Source organism: Eutrigla gurnardus, assembly GCF_963514095.1.
Source record: "Eutrigla gurnardus genome assembly, chromosome: 20".
NCBI classification, from domain to species: domain Eukaryota; kingdom Metazoa; phylum Chordata; class Actinopteri; order Perciformes; family Triglidae; genus Eutrigla; species Eutrigla gurnardus.
Window position 1 is genome coordinate 12,703,130 of NC_139931.1, and position 16,429 is coordinate 12,719,558.

The 16,429-nt window shown below is 42.7% G+C and overlaps 2 protein-coding genes across 3 annotated transcripts; both read right to left on the reverse strand.

Annotated features, from left to right (window-relative positions):
* Positions 1–224: 224 nt before the first annotated feature.
* On the reverse strand, positions 225–12,124 carry eftud2 (elongation factor Tu GTP binding domain containing 2). The gene is made up of 28 exons (XM_084037927.1): positions 11,995–12,124; positions 11,172–11,287; positions 10,906–11,068; positions 10,689–10,767; positions 10,432–10,507; positions 9,747–9,812; positions 9,620–9,655; positions 9,089–9,179; positions 8,914–8,996; positions 8,625–8,791; positions 8,401–8,525; positions 8,264–8,327; positions 8,063–8,153; positions 7,810–7,945; positions 7,517–7,644; positions 7,005–7,198; positions 6,530–6,641; positions 6,295–6,435; positions 6,022–6,123; positions 5,830–5,912; positions 5,602–5,688; positions 4,640–4,766; positions 4,094–4,181; positions 3,788–3,906; positions 3,410–3,504; positions 3,147–3,300; positions 861–968; positions 225–771 (listed from the first exon to the last, which is right to left on the reverse strand). The coding sequence occupies exons 2-28, from the start codon at positions 11,274–11,276 to the stop codon at positions 676–678; spliced, it is 2,916 nt and encodes a 971-aa protein (XP_083894053.1). The 5' UTR covers positions 11,277–11,287; positions 11,995–12,124; the 3' UTR covers positions 225–675.
* A 1,170-nt stretch (positions 12,125–13,294) lies between these two features.
* phospho1 (phosphoethanolamine/phosphocholine phosphatase 1) lies at positions 13,295–15,747 on the reverse strand. 2 transcript variants are annotated; one of them, XM_084036509.1, is made up of 2 exons: positions 15,607–15,747; positions 13,295–14,748 (listed from the first exon to the last, which is right to left on the reverse strand). In XM_084036509.1, the coding sequence occupies exon 2, from the start codon at positions 14,708–14,710 to the stop codon at positions 13,943–13,945; it is 768 nt and encodes a 255-aa protein (XP_083892635.1). In that variant the 5' UTR covers positions 14,711–14,748; positions 15,607–15,747; the 3' UTR covers positions 13,295–13,942. The 2 variants fall into 2 exon arrangements, with proteins under 2 accessions (XP_083892635.1, XP_083892634.1); XM_084036508.1 differs by lacking the exon at positions 15,607–15,747 and adding an exon at positions 14,847–14,905 and having other exon boundaries at positions 13,295–14,803.
* Between the last annotated feature and the right edge of the window lie 682 nt (positions 15,748–16,429).

Here is a 16,429-nt window from a genome sequence, read left to right on the forward strand (position 1 = left end):
TCCTCTCCAACAGCCTGTCCATCAGTCACCGCCCATGTAACATCCCAAACAGACACAGCAATCGCTCAAACCATCAGCAAAGTTTCAATTTAGCACTAGTCTCGAACCACAGACAGATTTAAGCCACTATATTCCAGCTTCCCAACTACACAACCCCTCAAAAAGTTGCATTATTGTGAGGATTTGGCTTCCAAAATTCCTTCAAGAAAGTACAGAAAAGTACACATATTTTCACTTATTTTATTCAGACATACACCAGATCACTGACATCCAATTTTAAAAAAGGCTTCCAAGTCATCGTATTCTACAAAAACAAAGCTAATTTGTACATATAAAAAATAAAAGTACAAGAAGAAAGATGAGACAAGAAGAAACTTCTGCAATGTTTTGACGGCTGATTTCCATAAGAAAAGCAACAACTCTCCTGTGACAGCAAGGACTGGGGTGTGCTTTCATAGTTTCCATCAATCCAAGGATTGATCCAGGTGTTTGTTACACATCTTTTTGTACAACAGTTGATCAGGGGATTTCCAGTAGGAAATAGAAGAGAGTCTTTGGAGACCCAGAATAAGCACTGTGTAACATGGATCTATGAAAACCTTTTATGGATTCCGTGTTATTGTAGGTAGATTATTACCCAAATATCCATAAAATGTAGGTTTTGGTGTTGCATCCTCACATGGGGTAGTTCAGCACCACGTCCTGTTTGGCCAGCTCCAACAACATAGGATCATCGAAGAACTTGCTGATGCTCACGTCCTCGCTCAGACCCTGCAGAAAAACAAACGCTTGAGATCAGTCATGGCAAAAAGCAAACTTACCAACAACTGAAGTGATAAACAAGTACATATTAGCCTCACCTTGCGCCTTCGGGTCTTGATCATGAACTCCCTGGCCAGGTGGGGGGCAGGCTGAGGCTCGAGAGGCCTGATCACAATACTCTTGTCCAGTGGGTCACCAGGGACGATCTGAAAGGCAATATTAAATGTAGTTAACCCAGTGAGGAGTACATGGCAGCTACATCTGAGAAAGCCAAGCACAACATGACATGCATATTAAATGTTGAGCTTTAGCAAACTGAGTGGACACTTCTAATAGTGGCTCCCACCCGTCACTAAATATATGATTGAGTTGCGTGCCTGTCCCATTGTTACTGAGTCAGGAGTAAATCCATCAGCGTGATGGAAAAAGCAGCGCGCAAGTGCTGTCACTGCTTCGGTTTGTGACCAACACAGCATCAATGCTATGATGGCAGGTTTAGTTAAAGGAAGTGTTCACATGCTCTTAAAATTATTCACTTAATCCATTATCCTAAGGAGCTCATAGTATGACCTTCACAACGTGATCTCATTGTCATGGATATGTGATGCATTGCCCCTAGATGCACAGAGAGAGGGGACGGAAGGAATGCTGAATCAGGGAATCGACGAGGAGAGCGGACTAAATAAGTGTTTCCCAGCTTCAGGGAAAGATTAAACGGGAGGAAACGGGGAAAAACAGTCAATGGAGGCTGAAGCCCAATCAACAGATGGGTGAGAGTTGCTTACAGCTGTAACTCAACACTGTGCTGTCGGCATGCCAATACTGGCAGTACATAATCAAACTAATGTGGGAGGCACACACAGCCTCTTAAGTTTAATGTTCTAACCGACACAGATTAAACTGCCCTAGAATATAAGAATAACCCCCCAGATTCTAAGTGCTAACAGGATTAACGTGTTGATCGTTTCAGGTCCAAACTCTGTAGCTGCCCTTTAGAAAGTAACTCTGGGAGGTGATTGGTATTGGACCCCCAGGAGTGTCCTGTGGTTCTGTTCAGAACTGAAAACCTGGGATGAGGTGATATGGAGGGGGAAAAATCATCACATTGGACTGCATGATGACAGGAAATTAAAATAGAACGCTCTAATAGCTGAATTTATAAAAACATTTCAGGAATATACTCAGGGGAAATCAGATTTACTAGCTGCTGTGCGCACAACTTAGTCGCTTCATAAATAATTTATACAACAAATCCAATGACGGACAATAAATGTCAATATACTACTCGGCCCTAACAACATTACTGTAAGACCAATCTGTGGTTCTGCATAGGCAACAATGGTATTCATTAGTTCTTTATGTTCCCAAAGAATCCCTCTATGATAAATCCTATAGTGTTTGGCTAAGCATGTTACGTGATTCATGTGTAACTACTTGGAATTTCACCTCAAGGGGATAAAACATTTAATATTTGTACCGACGAAGACCCTTTCCTCTTCCAGACGAATGACTTTGCTGTAAAGCATTAATCCTCCTAAGTGGCGTTGATTTCTACTGACAGCTCTGCAGAGTGCAGACACAAACACATGTCAGACATGGCAGACAGAAACAGCTACATTATACTTAAAACTTAATGACTCAACACTCCACATCAAAAGCAATTTAGCCAGAGTGACAGACATGTGCACAAGGTTTGTCATTCTGCTCCACAAGCTGCCACAGTCTTGTGTTTGCAAGAGTTGGTGTTCGGGTGACAGAAGGATAGCAAATAAAAAAAATCTCATTTGTCATCGGAATGGAGCGTTTTTTTGTTTTTTTTCTTCTGAAAAACAATGTTCACACTGCTAATCATTAAGGACCGATTTGGATTTATGTGATACTATGGCTTATTTTGTACTGCAATTGTAATTGATCCCCATGCATGCTGTTCAAAGTAATCGCACTGAGCTTAACAGCCAATGTTGACGGAGGTTGCATTGGCTTGTATTATGATGCATTCAAGCTCTATTCAGTAAAATGGAGTATTAACGGTAATAACGTGTTCAAACGTAATATTTTTCATGGGGGATAAAATACATTTGGTCTGGAGCTGAGCTGTCAATTATAGTTCTTAGAAAGCAAAAATCTTCATCTTAAGGTCAGACTTAAAAAAATAGAAGAAAAAACTGAAACTGCATTAGGAAGGGATCTCTTCACAGCTAGAACAATTAAGCAACCAATTAATCTTTACATGCAAACATGGTTTAATGGCACCCAAATTAGCACCACCGACTGTTTCTGCCTTGTGATATTTGCATAATGACAGTGGATGGAAATGTGCAGTAATTCACATTTTGCCAATTTTCTGTATTCTTTTCATTTGTAAGGAAAGCTGGTTCGTTTACCTGCCAGTGGTGGAACACAGACAAAGCAAAGGCCTGTCCCTGTGTATGTGTGCGAAGGTCTGTCTCAAAGCCAAAGGAGTCAATGGCAGGGATGAAAGCCTTAATGGTGTAGAGAGGAGACCCTGGAATCGGTGCATCCTGAGTGACATGACCCCTGTTAAATGAAAAACACACTTTTAAAAACTCAATGTCAGCAAATATTGATAATGCATTACTTTTCTGCCTTGGTGGATACTTGATATTAGGAGAAAGAGTATACCAACCTTCTTCGAGCCAGTACTGTGTAGACAGCAGATACACAATCAGCTGGAGCCTGAACTTCCACAAAGTAATAGGGCTCCATCAACCTTGGAGTGGCCTGCAACACAAGGGAGACTATGCATTAGAGGAAGGACAAAAGCCTGGGGAAACTGTGGCCCCATGTACAGCCGACCCATGAATTTATGATGAGTGCAGTGAAAGAACCAAAGATAAGGAAAGATGCCAAAAAAACAGAAATGGTATCATAGTACAATTTAAATAAATGCAAGTCAGCAAAATCCAAACCGTAATCACAGTAATGGAATATTAAAGAAAGTGAAGATGAGAATGAAGCTCATGGCAGATGAGGAGAAGAACAGGCTATGGGATGATGATCTCACCATGAGGAAAGCAGAGTAAACCACTCTCCTGGCCGTAGGGATGACCTGGCCTCCTCCTCTGTGGAGAGGCTCCTGAGCAATGACTGCATCCAGGATCTTGAACTTAACATTCCTGATGGCTGGGGGGGCAGCAGAAAGACTGAGTTATGGTAACGTTACACTGATGAGGAAAAATAAATTTCCCCTGTGCATAGTGCTCATAATGAAGGTAAAGAGGAAATTCCAGCCCCAACGGCAGTACAAAGAACGAGGATTTATCCTGAAAACCATCATCTCAGGGGTAAAAAAAGAAAGGAGGGAACTTACGCTCATCACAAAGAGGCCCCTCCCTGGTGCCCCACTGGAAGCCCTGAACGATGCTGTCTTTGACAGAGCCGAGGAGCGCCTTGTCCACCTACAGAGAAAAAGTAAAAGGCACCAAGGGTTAGGTCCAAAAACAGTTATTCTCTGATGGGATGTGCCATGAAGCAAAACCTCAGTAGCCTTGAGTAATCTTTAACCCGATTAACATCACATGTATCGTAATATATAAATAATAAAGTGTGTAATTTGTGTTAAAAGTTATTTGGCTTTTAGAAGTAAACTTTCTCATTGATTCGATTCGGAGTCTTTGCTTTTGTGGCTTTTGATTAGAAATGATAATCAACTAATCAGCTACAATTTCAATGAGCAATTACTAGATTGAGGTATTTATCAAGCTAAACTGCATTTATTGCCGCTTCTTCTGTTGATGAATTGAATATTTGGAGTTTTGAACCGCTAAAAATATAAAATAGATAATTGCTGACGTCACTTTGGACTCTGGGATGTTGTTTTGCTGTGACTCACTTGCCTGGCTGATAGAAAACTTACCTCAGAGGGCAGCGTGTCATCTACAAGGATGTTTGGTCCCGTGGTGTCTGGTCCAAAGGCCCAGATGGACCTGGCAGCCAGCAGATCCCAGTCGTACTTAGTCTGGAAAAACTCTCCCAGCTTCTTCCTGGAAGGAGGAAACAGAACTGGATGAAAGGAGGTCAGCACACTGTGTCAGCAGGCACATTAACGAGATTGGTTGATCGGGGGCAGAGGGGTTAATGGAAGAGAAGGGTAGAGCGAAGGTTCCGTTTAATGGTGTGTGAAGTATGTCACTTCTTTGGCATTGCTACTCCACACTGGCACCGCTGGGTCCAGATGGCCTAACAGATGAGCCAAAGACTGACAGGAAGCCACGCTCTTGCAGAACAGCACACTCGCACATGCTAGATAATTCGGGCATGCTGTTAGTGCACGATTCAATTACTGTGAGATATCGGATCAATATGGAAGAGGGGTTTTAATGAGCACACACTTGTCCCAATGTACAGAAGGCTGTCATTTATCAAACACAGAAATGCTCTGCTCTACATCTAGGTACATTTTTAAATAAAATACTTATCAGTTATAAATCATAATTAATAGATCATTGATGATGCATTTCTTACTCAAGAGATTCTAAGGCCCCTTTCAACCTGACTGAAGGATAAATACACAGTTACAGTAATATTGTTCTGACAGTTTAAGACAATTAACTATGGCTCTATAAAGACTATAAAGACTGATTTCCACGTCCCCGCCTTCTTCAATAATAGCATTTAATTCAAGAAGCAACCATCATTCTTAGATGCTGGCTCCTTTAGTCCTGCTAACTGAAGCAATAATAAAAAACTAATGATCAGCCAGAATGGCTCAGGAGAAATGAATGTTACTTCTATATCAGACTGAAATGGAAATCTACAGATACAGAGATGACAAGTTCAATGTGTGTGCACGTGATGGCAACATCTTCATCTTCTTACCTGTTCCACGTGATCTGCACCACTTCGTTCTCTATGTCCTCAGCCAGCCCCTTCTCCAAGGGCTCAGCAATCATTGTGATCTTATTCCTGTCAATCACATCACACGGCTGTCAATCACTCATTCTGGGTCCACGAGACACTTGATCAAATCTATTATCTAGTACACATTCTTGTAATTCCACTCATGTCATTGTTTGTGTGCATAGAATACATTTGTTTGATACGTACTTCTTGTTTGGCGTTTCAGCAAAGCACTTGAGTGACGATGTCTCCACGACCGTTTCACAGAAAGTCACGACAGGGTCAGCTACCTGAAGACAAAGACGAGTACAATTACACAAAGAAAACAAAAAGGCCCACTCGAAGTATATTATCTTCAGGTTTACAGCTGTTTTTTTTGTGAGTAGTGAGAAGAATTACTTTAATGTCAATCTCAGAGTACATCTTGCGCAGGTCATGCATGACACAGTCCAGGTAGAGCTCTCCTGTCCCCAAGATCACGTGCTCTCCAGACTCCTCCACCTGAAAGAAATACACATTGTACATTTTATGAGGCTACGAAGCTGTGTCACTATATACAGTGAAATCTCAGTTATTACTTTGTAGTTAGTTCAGCTTGTGTGACAGGGATTTAAATTGACAAGTATTGAAAGCCTATTAGTCACCCAAGACTGTATTTGTGTGGCGACATACCTTTGTCGTGAGAGACGGATAGCTCTTGTTGACCTTCCTCAATCCGTCCAACATCTTTGGTAGCTCTGATGGGTTGACAGGCTCCACTGCAATCTTTATAACTGATGCTGTGTTGAACTTCAGTGGCCTGAAAATTTGAGCCTGTATGAGAAAGAAAAAGTGTCAACTATGCCATTCCTAATTAGGTTTTTGTTTTTTCTTCTAATCTCAGTGATACGCCTCTCTTAAGTCTCACCTCTTCGTTCCCTCGGGGCTCTGTGATTGTGGCGGTCTTGACGATTGGCTGATCACAACCTTCGATGAGAACCCAGTTGCCAGCAGGCACTCTGTTCACTTCAATTTGGTATCTAAAAATGTGGACGGCACAGTGAGACTCATCATTTTCTGTGTGAAATTGTTATAATTTGCATTTGAAATCTTGAGTTGCGGCCATAAATGTGTTTTGTGAGGTCACGGTGACCAATACATTCGAATCAGTTCATCCTAGAGTCCAGAGGTCGGATTAGCCAAAACTGTACTCAAGTTACTGCAATAAAATGTACTCATGTAGAAGTAAAAGTAGTCATCGAAATAACTAATTGAGTAAGCGATGTGGATATGCAATTATTTCCTCAGGTTAAGTTAAAGAAGTGAAAATACATCCTTATTTATTTGTGATAAAATTACATGTCATCATTTGTGTGGAGGCATGCCAACTGTTGATTTCTGACCTGGCAACTGAAATCCAGAGACGTCCCACAGTGCAGACCTGGGAGTCCTCCTCATCTTCAAGTGTGTAGTTCTCTCCTAAAACCTTGAGGGGCTGACCGGCCTGAATGGTCCCACTCAGCACCCTGCCGAATGCATGGAACTGAACTCCATCCTCTGTGCTGTACATCTTCGTGGTGTGGCACATCAAAGGACCCTGATGGCGACAGAAAATAGGGCCATAAATGCTTACTACTGGGTTGTAACATTTCTACCTAACAAATATAACAGGGCTTTGGAAAATGGCAGTAAGACTGTTAATGGAACAACTGTGATCAATGTCCGGCGTGTATTATTTAAAAGCTTGCTCATTTCAAGCAACAAAAACAGCCTGTTGGCTTAATCTGCAAGAACAGCTGGAATTAAACTATTGACTCGATTAGAATCAGACTGCAGCACTTTGCAGTTAACTGGCGTATCTGATTAGGACCAGCCACTAAACAAGAGACTCCTGCTCTGCTTCCATTATACTCACATCAGGGTCGCACTCTGCCATGGCCTCCCCAAGGTCCGAGTCCAGACCTCCAGCGTATGTGTGCTCTATCTTGTTCTTAGCGCCCTCCTGTGGTGAGGGGATGTGTTGAACACACATGTCCACAAAGCCTGCAGAGAAGATTTAAGATACATGTTTACCAAATCATGACCATTTATCATCAGATTAAAATGACATTAAGGAGCCGATACATTGAGTAAAGCAGCAAGACTAAATCAATATAACACTCATACAAACAAAATGAAAAGGATGGCTAAAAACTAAATAAACAGTACCAGTGAACTCTCCAAAGAAGCGGTTACAGACAAGCCTCAGCAAGGGTCTGATGTTCAACTTCAGTTCCTCTTTAGTCAGGTGGATCCCCAGCTCATCCAGAACTCTGGGAAGAGATGTATCCACATCCCCGACCACCTACACACAAAGAGGATTTGGGTAAGGATTACACAGGTCTGCAACTCAGCCAGAGCCCGATGGGGCCTGGAGATATTGACCTAGTCGTTTTGCCTTGTTACACAAAATGTTCCCAACCTGTGAGAGGATCTTGTACAGAGGCTCCAGGACAAATTCCACAAAGCTGCGCTGAGAGTTACTGCTGGGAGGTTTCTTTGAGAATTTGCGACTGAATAAAAAGAAAGAGATGATGGCGGTTACCATAAGAATGTGTTAAAATAGGAAGGTGCCATAGCTTTAAATATTAGTATTCTGTTCAAACTCGAATTAGTTACTCACGTTTTGGGGTTGAAATAAATGTCTCCCCAAAGTCTCTTGGCAAATTCATTATAGTTGATGTCACCTGCAAACACAAAGAGGAGTTAGTTATTACCTCTCTAACTTCAGTAAACATGAGATGAGGAAAGGAGCCTTACCGTAGGTGTCTGAGTAGATCTTAGCAAAGGACCCCAGGGTGAAACAGGTGCTGTACTGAGAGCTGGCAAAGCACACATTTCCAAGGAGAGGAGACACCACCAAGTTCTCATCCGTGGAGTATGTGCTGAGAAGGAAGAGATATGACCAGCCATGAAGGGTCACTAATACATCACAGCAATTCACGCTCTCCAGACACTATGTCCTTATGGGATTCAAGTCTTACCTGAGCAAACCATTGACCTCATCCACAATGTGGCGAAGTTTATAATAAGCATCTGTGGGAGGCAATTTAAGCTCCCCAATGAGCCGGTCCACCTTGTTGATGCAGATGGTGATGGCCATACGCTCCTGAACGGCATGTTTGATCAGACGCTCTGTGTTCAGCATCACCTGGGCAGAGATACACAAAGGTCTAATGCTATGTTTCCGCCAAGCAGTCCAAACTAGAGTCGATACTAGAAGGCAGAATTTAAACATCAACATTGTGACTAGCATGAAAATAAGTGACTCACTCCTTCTGCTGCGTCTATGAAGAGGACAACACCGTCTGAGAGCCGGATGCTAGACGTAACCTCGTCAGAGAAGTTGACGTGACCTTCGAGGAAGACACGTGGTTTTACATCACTTTCTACCACAAATCACCAAAACATACATTCAGTAAACGATGCATGCAGCCGTGCAAAATACCTGGTGTATCCATGATGTTGAAAAGGTAGGATTTTCCTCTGGAGTCTGGCAGGACCATTGTCACAGGGGTGCTCTTGATGCCAACACCTCTCTATGGAAAGAGCACAATATAGAAAATCACCTTTACTGCAAGGATAACACAGCTTTATCACCCTAAAGTTTATTTTCTGATCATTTCTATTGACCCGGTCCTGCTGTCTCCAAATTAAACTTTATTCTTTTGCGGATCATATTCATATGTTTGCAATTCCTTGCCATTCTTATATGGTAACCCGATGTATTTTAGGACACAATATAGTGTTAATGGCGTTTTTACAGAGATTCTGTTAGGGCTTCCTGTTTCTCCTCATTCACACTGAGGTTGTTTCGCCTCTGAGACTTCCTCCATTGTCAACACAGGCTGACACCCCTTTCCCTCTCTGTACTTTTACAATAACGATGGAAAAAAGGAGTGATACTCCTGCAACGAAAACGCAGTGTAAAAGGGGCTTTTATGTCACACTTCACCAAAACCACTCAAAAACAACTCACCTCCTGTTCTGTAAAGAGGATGTCTGTGTATCGGAGCTGAAAGGGTCAAAAGTCAAGTTAGTTTCTGCTGTCATATACAGGATATAAGTGTAATAATTTGCAATAATGAATTATAGTCGACACTCACATCCACATCATCTCTCTTCCTGATTTCTGGGTGCGTCTGCTCAATCAGGCAGTCCACAAAACAGGTCTGAAATGAATAAACAAATTAATTGGATCTCTATAAGTCACAGATGAGTCCAAACTGCAGCCATGTTATTAGCATATGCTCCAAAACATTCCTACCCTATAAATTATGCATCTTAGGAACACATGTCCTCTTTGGCAAAATGCCACAGAAGAGTGTTTCCCCTATAATTGCACAGGCCTGTGAGCCACCAGGCCAACAAGAAACCCCGCCAGGCCCCCCAAAAAGTTCTTAATGTCCAAAATAACACTCTGTTAAATGCTTCATTGCATGTCATATGGTAACTCAGGAGGGGCAATTTGGCCATGTGAGCTCTGATTAATTTTGCATGCAGGTAACACATCAAACATAGTTTTGCTTTAATGAAAACTCAACTCCTTGCATTGGATTCTGGTGTTTTTCACTATAGTTTTGGAAGAAAGAAAAACCCAAGTAACGGCAAAGCGGCTTAAAATGTGAAATGTATTCTTTTCAAATGAATGCAGTGGATCTAATGTATGCTGATGTGAAGAGAGGTTCATGTTGACAACACATTCACCAGGCCAGAGCAGTCAACCTGCCCTGACTAGAAATACACAGCTAAGAGAGAAAACAGAAGTCAGAGGAAACCATAGGCTCTAACCTTTCCATGGTGAAGGTGACCACACAGGGTGACATTACGGATTAGCTCAGGACCATCCATCAGATCTGCAAGGAATCTACCAAGAGATGGGGGGAATATTACAAATAGAAATAATACGTTAATGGAAGATATTTACCAGGAAATACACAAGATTGAGCTCTGTTGTACCACTAAGGAGCTGGATGGACATTTGTATCTGCAGATTGTTTAGGCAAAATAAACGTGAAATCATGTGCATATGCATGAAGATGACTTACTCCATATCATAAACAGTGGCAGGTAACTCCTGCTCCATCAGAGTGAACTGCTTGTTCTTCACAGGCTTGATGATGGGCTCTGGAATGAAAAGAAAACACAAGCATAGGACTTATTAGCATCCATCACATACCACTATAAATATGTGATATGATGTGGACTTAACCATACAATGTACTATATTGTAAATCCACAAATAGAGGCTTCCTTGTATCTAACCTGTGAGTGGTTGTGTGTCTTCCTCTTGGACAATAGTTTCCACTTCGGGCCCATAAACCTCCTCTGCTGTAGGGTAGTACTTCTTGTCTTCATGCAGGACCACCTCCATACCAGGGACATCCTCATCAGCATCAGCGGGCTCATCCTCCTCCTCTTCGTCACCCTGCACAAGGAGAGGGTTATTACAATGACACGTGTGCACACACTGCATCAAGAAACTACAGTAGTACCTCGCCATAACTGTTAACACTCATTTTGAAGAGTACCTCATCGACATCTCTGTCCTCTGCATCCAGATCATCTTCATCATCATCAGAGTCTAGCTCCGGACCGATGTAGTTTCCAAACTCGTCATACAGATCAGCCTCCATCTTGTAGAGAACTAAAACAGAGATTATGCGTGGATGACTATAAATGGGATTATATGGTTGGGGAAAGTCAATATATGAATTTTATCTAATTCCAAAAGAGAAAGCTCAAACATTTTCACTGAAACATAATTGAGATAAAATAGCTATAGCATCTTTATCTAATGTGAGACCCTACAACAGGATACTACTTGAAACGTTTAACATTAAATTAGCATTAACATGAATAACTAAATATGATTACATTACGGTAAATGCTGCTGTGTGAGTCAATGTGCAAATAACGTAATTGTGTTTCCCTTTCTTTAGTAATTAAAATACGCGTGGCATTGTAAATAAGACTGCTTGTTTGTCGAAAGCCGGTGAGTTGACGTTGCCGTAAGTTACCATGAACGCCAATGCTAACTTTGAACATAGCATATCATGCACCGCCAGTTTTGTTAACGCTGTGTATTCATCAAGCTTTCAGATGGTTTTCGTCGACAAAACTTCGGACTAAAAATTCGGCTTGAGTGATACGTTTTCGATGTGTATAAAGAATCCTACTTTATTGTTTTGCCAATTTCTTTAGCAAGCTAAAAAAAACAGCATGCTAACAAGCTAACAAGTAACGAAATGAATGACTTGGGGTCGACGATTCAGTTACGTTGTTGTTCAGCGATTTAGCTAACGTTAGCTTACAGCAATACACTGTGACTTGCAGTCTACAAAACTATCTTACCTGTAGTCTGTTGTAATGCGATCAGCAAAGATGTTTGTCAAAAGGAAATAAAAGTTTGGTATATATTCAAAAGATAAATAATTTTCCAAGTAGCGCCATGCGCACCAAATACTACTTCCGGCTTTCTTCTTCTATTGACATGAGGGCGGCGAGTGTTCACTATCGCCCCTATCGGTGGGGATGTTACATTAGAAGCGAACCACTCCACACGGTATCTACCTCTCAAAGCAGTTATTCTCGTTTGATTAGCTTCGCTTCAACACTCGAAGTTCAAGGCAGAAAATGCAATGTAATTTAAAAGTAATTTAACAAAAGTGCTTAACTGCATGTGACCTGTGACCATGCATATGTAACGTGTGCATTCAGTGCCCTCCAGTGATCAGTGTATATTATGTTGTCCTATGTTCATGTTTTATGTTTTTATTGTAGTTCTATCTACACATCTACTCATCCATCCATCCAGCCAGCCAGACAGCAAACTAGAGTGAATGTTCACTGCCCTCCAGTGGCCACAGCACGTATCTACAGTTCCGTATGGTTCTATTATTGTCTCTTTCACTATGAACGTCTGTAACCAAGAACTAAATTCGCCCCTAATCTCAAAGATGTGAATCAGTGTTTAAAACAGGTCTACTGATGATCCGAATATAGCAGGCTTTGTAGAGTATGTAATCAGCACACGACATTTACACGACTCTTCAAGCGCAAGCGAAGTTGCTGTGCATCATATACAACATGTTGATTTTAGCGGCGTCGTGCGAGCAAATACTGGCTTTCTATCTTCTTCAGATCAACGTTCACAGTGCGTTTCACCCCCGTTGGGGATGTAGAGTGAATTTTCACTGCCCTCCAGCGGCCACAGTTCCGTATATGCTAAATGTTTTATTGTGTTTTATTTATCTATCTGAACGATAGATAGATAGATAGATAGATAGATAGATAGATAGATAGATAGATAGATAGATAGATAGATAGATAGATAGATAGATAGGTTTACTAAATACATGTCAAAAATTATGTAAAATTAATGATTTATACATTTTCAAAAACTTTACTTTTTAAATAGGATTTCAAAAGCTTGTTCTATTATTGTTTCTTTCAATATGAAAGTCTGTAACCAAGAACTAAATTCGCCCCTAATCTCAAAGATGTGAAGCAGTGTTTAACACAAGTCTACTGATGATCAGAATATAAAACATGGACGGGTAGATGAGTGTATGTAATCAGCAGGATATGTGACTTATTTCACGTGGATGTTGATGAGGTTGGATGATGCATTCAGACACAGGCAGAGTTTTAGTTGATGGCTTTATTCCTGCTGGTGTTAATATTTTCTTCAGTAGGCTGGGCCTACACATTAAAGACACAACGGACTGATAAACAAGTTCAACATACAAAAGAAGAAAAAAAAAAAAAAAAAAAACACACTCTTGCACAGCGTTGTCATACATTGCTATTCCGTGAGAAACACATGGATAAAAAATATGGTTTTATCATCTTGTAGATCTTTTAAAATGCCCAGATTGCAATTCTACTTGGATTTAATTTTCGAGACTATAATTTAATATTTTAAAAAATACAGATAAATAAAAACACTTGTTATTAAATAGTAATTGTTGGCATGACATTTAAATATTGCTACTCGGATTTCCCTACTGACCCAGTTTACACTTAAACGCACCATGTCCCATTAAATGTTGCTTACTTATACATCTCGATAACAAAGCACTTGATTGCTGATTGATTTAATTAATCATTAACCTGCTGATGATAAACTGGCCCTGAGAGTAACTTCCGGACCGCACGTGCAGGCCTGACGTCAGATAGACTCATTATTGTAACCTCCTTGAAGATTCGCCTGGTTTTCTGGTTTTACCTGAGAATATGACTAAAAGTGTCAGCTGGCCCCCCAATGATACCCCCTCTCTCTGTCTCTAAGTGCGACCCTCTACTCTGCCACCAGCTTCCTCAGCCTCTGCACCACATCCTCCCCGGTGGACCACGGCACCGTGACGGCCTTGAACTCCCCGGGCATGGCTTCGTGGGTCTCCGTGATCAGCCGGTGCATGGGGAAGTCCCGCCGCGGGAAAGCCACATCCCGGGGCCCGAGGGAGAGTGTCGGGCAGAAGTCGTTGGCTCCGTCCCCCACGTAGAAGACCCTCTGGTACGGGCGGCCCCGCTCCTGCGTCCTGCGGGCCACGTAGTCCCGGACGACCACCTGCTTGCACATGTTGTTGGGGCAGCGAATGCAGTCGTGGGAGTGGAAGGGACGCAGCACCAGCCGGCCGTCCTTGTTGAAGACGGCCGGGTTGGTGAAGATCCGGTGGAAGAGCTGACGGGCCCCGGCACGCCGGAGCCAGGACTCGATGAAGAAGGTGTTGGCGTCGGACAGCAGCACCACCTCGAAGTCCTGCGGGGGCCGGGTGCGGAGGAACTGGAAGAGGGTGATCATGCCGGGGGTGGCCGGGATCTTCTCCATGGTGCCGCGGATGTCGCTCTCGGTGACGCCCTGCTCCGCCAGGTAGGCGAGCACGCGCTGCATGTACTCGTTGTAGCGGCCCGGCTGGTAGGTGTCCTTCAGCCAGGCCGGCAGGTGCTGGCCCGGCGCGGCCTGCACCACCACGTCGTCGCTGGTCTCATCCACGATGGTCTCGTCGAAGTCGAAGAAGATGAGGAAGCGCTTGTCGGAGGAGACGCTGGATGAGTTGGAGGCCATGGTCTCGGAGCGTCTGGACGTGCGGGGCTCCCCCTCGCCTGGGGGACGGGGTGGGACATAACAGCAGTTGAATATCGAATCCCCCATGACCGACTATGAAACACCGCTTACTGTTACTGTTGCATCAAATCTCCACTCCTGCTCTCCTCCCACTCTCCAGCATCCCACGCAAGGCAGGCCACAGTAAGGTGGAGGCTACCGAGGATCTCTGGGAAACGCCAATGCATCAAAAGGTGAAGAATGTGGGGTTGGGGTGGAGTTAAAACAGAATAAATATAGATTTAATAACGGGAAAATACATAATAAGCCGAATATTATCTAAATTTAGAAAAAGTCTATGACCAAATCCTAAGAGAGAGCAAAGCAGCCAGCCACCAAACCGGAGGAGGCAGCCAACATCCACCAAACCGGAGGAGGCAGCCAACATCCACCAGCCCTCTAAATACCTGGCCTGAGTTTGAGCGACTCGTGCTGTAGGAGAGGGTTAACAAGAATAGGAGGGGATTTGATTATATTCGGATCCGTGTGAACACCTGGGTTCCATGCAGATCATGCGACCAAGCAAGCACATTAGTAAGATACTTTATATAACTTAATAAAAAGTAGCCTACACTTGTGAGACCAAACGAGCCACTAGGAGAGAGGAAAATAATAACATGCTTATAAACACATATCAAAGTCACGTTGGGTTATTTTTAGGATATCTCACAATTCATTAACACTCAGCTGTCGTGATCAGGAATGTAAGTTTGAAAAGTAACATGCCAACTGATAACTAACCTACTTTTCTCATAACAATAAAAGCAGGATGAAGAGGAGGAGGAGGAGAGCCCGGCATGCAGCCAAGCACACATAAAGTCATCTGACTATTTCATTTTTTTTTTAAAGAGCATTACCGTATTAGACGATCGCTTGATCCGCGGTGTCGGTCGGGACCGATCCGGCGTCGCAGAGAGCGGAGACAGAGTTTCGCCGGTTGGCTGTTGGCACGCGCGCTTTTATGTGACAGTCAAAACTCACCGGAGCCGCAGTGGACGTGACCGCGCCTTCGAGTCCGCCCATTTAATAGCAGTCTGCTGTGCGCGAGCACGACGCTTTCGAGAAGAGAGGGGGAGAAAAACACAGAATGGAAACATTCTGTTTCCCGTACAGCATTCCCAGAACTAGTTTATGTGTGTTAAGTGTATGTTGAGCTCACCATGAGTATTAATAATCTTGTTTACACACTTTCCAGTGGAGTGTTTACAAAAGGTGGAGAGAATAAACAGTCTAAGACCAAAGTCAGCTCTGGAACTTTTTAAGTTTGGTGTTGACCCAGTTTGGAGCCTGGGGTCTGTGAAAACACAACGCACAGGGACATATTTCATTATTATTATTAATAATATTATTTTTAATATTAATAATTCAGTTTTCGGATTTGGATTTGGGCAAGTGTGACTGGAAGTACATGAAAAACGGTGATTCTGCTCCTATACTTGAACTGTGACCTCTATCGTTAGGGAGTGAGAGGAAATGAGGATAGAGCTGTATCATATAGTCTGATTGTGAGATGATGTATTACTTCAGATACTTTTTTTTTTCACAGTGTGGATTCTCCATTACAGAGCAACATTAGCATTGCGGCGAGAATGTTTTCGTTAGTCGAGATACATGCTTGCAAATAGTGATTAATGAACTGCACGGCAACTATCAGAGCAGCGAACAAGCCTTAAAAGCACG

Bases quoted from the DNA above. Each gene is read 5' to 3' on its own strand.
- eftud2 (XM_084037927.1), bottom strand. From the start codon at position 11,276: ATGGAGGCTGATCTGTATGACGAGTTTGGAAACTACATCGGTCCGGAG. The intron at 9,656-9,746 runs GTGAGTGTCGAC...TGACCCTTTCAG, and splicing joins GGAAGAGAGATGATGTGGAT to CTCCGATACACAGACATCCT. The intron at 5,913-6,021 runs GTAATTCTTCTC...CTTTGTCTTCAG, and splicing joins ACTCTGAGATTGACATTAAA to GTAGCTGACCCTGTCGTGAC.
- phospho1 (XM_084036508.1), bottom strand. From the start codon at position 14,873: ATGCTGGAGAGTGGGAGGAGAGCAGGA. The intron at 14,804-14,846 runs GTGGAGATTTGA...GGTGTTTCATAG, and splicing joins AGAGTGGGAGGAGAGCAGGA to TCGGTCATGGGGGATTCGAT.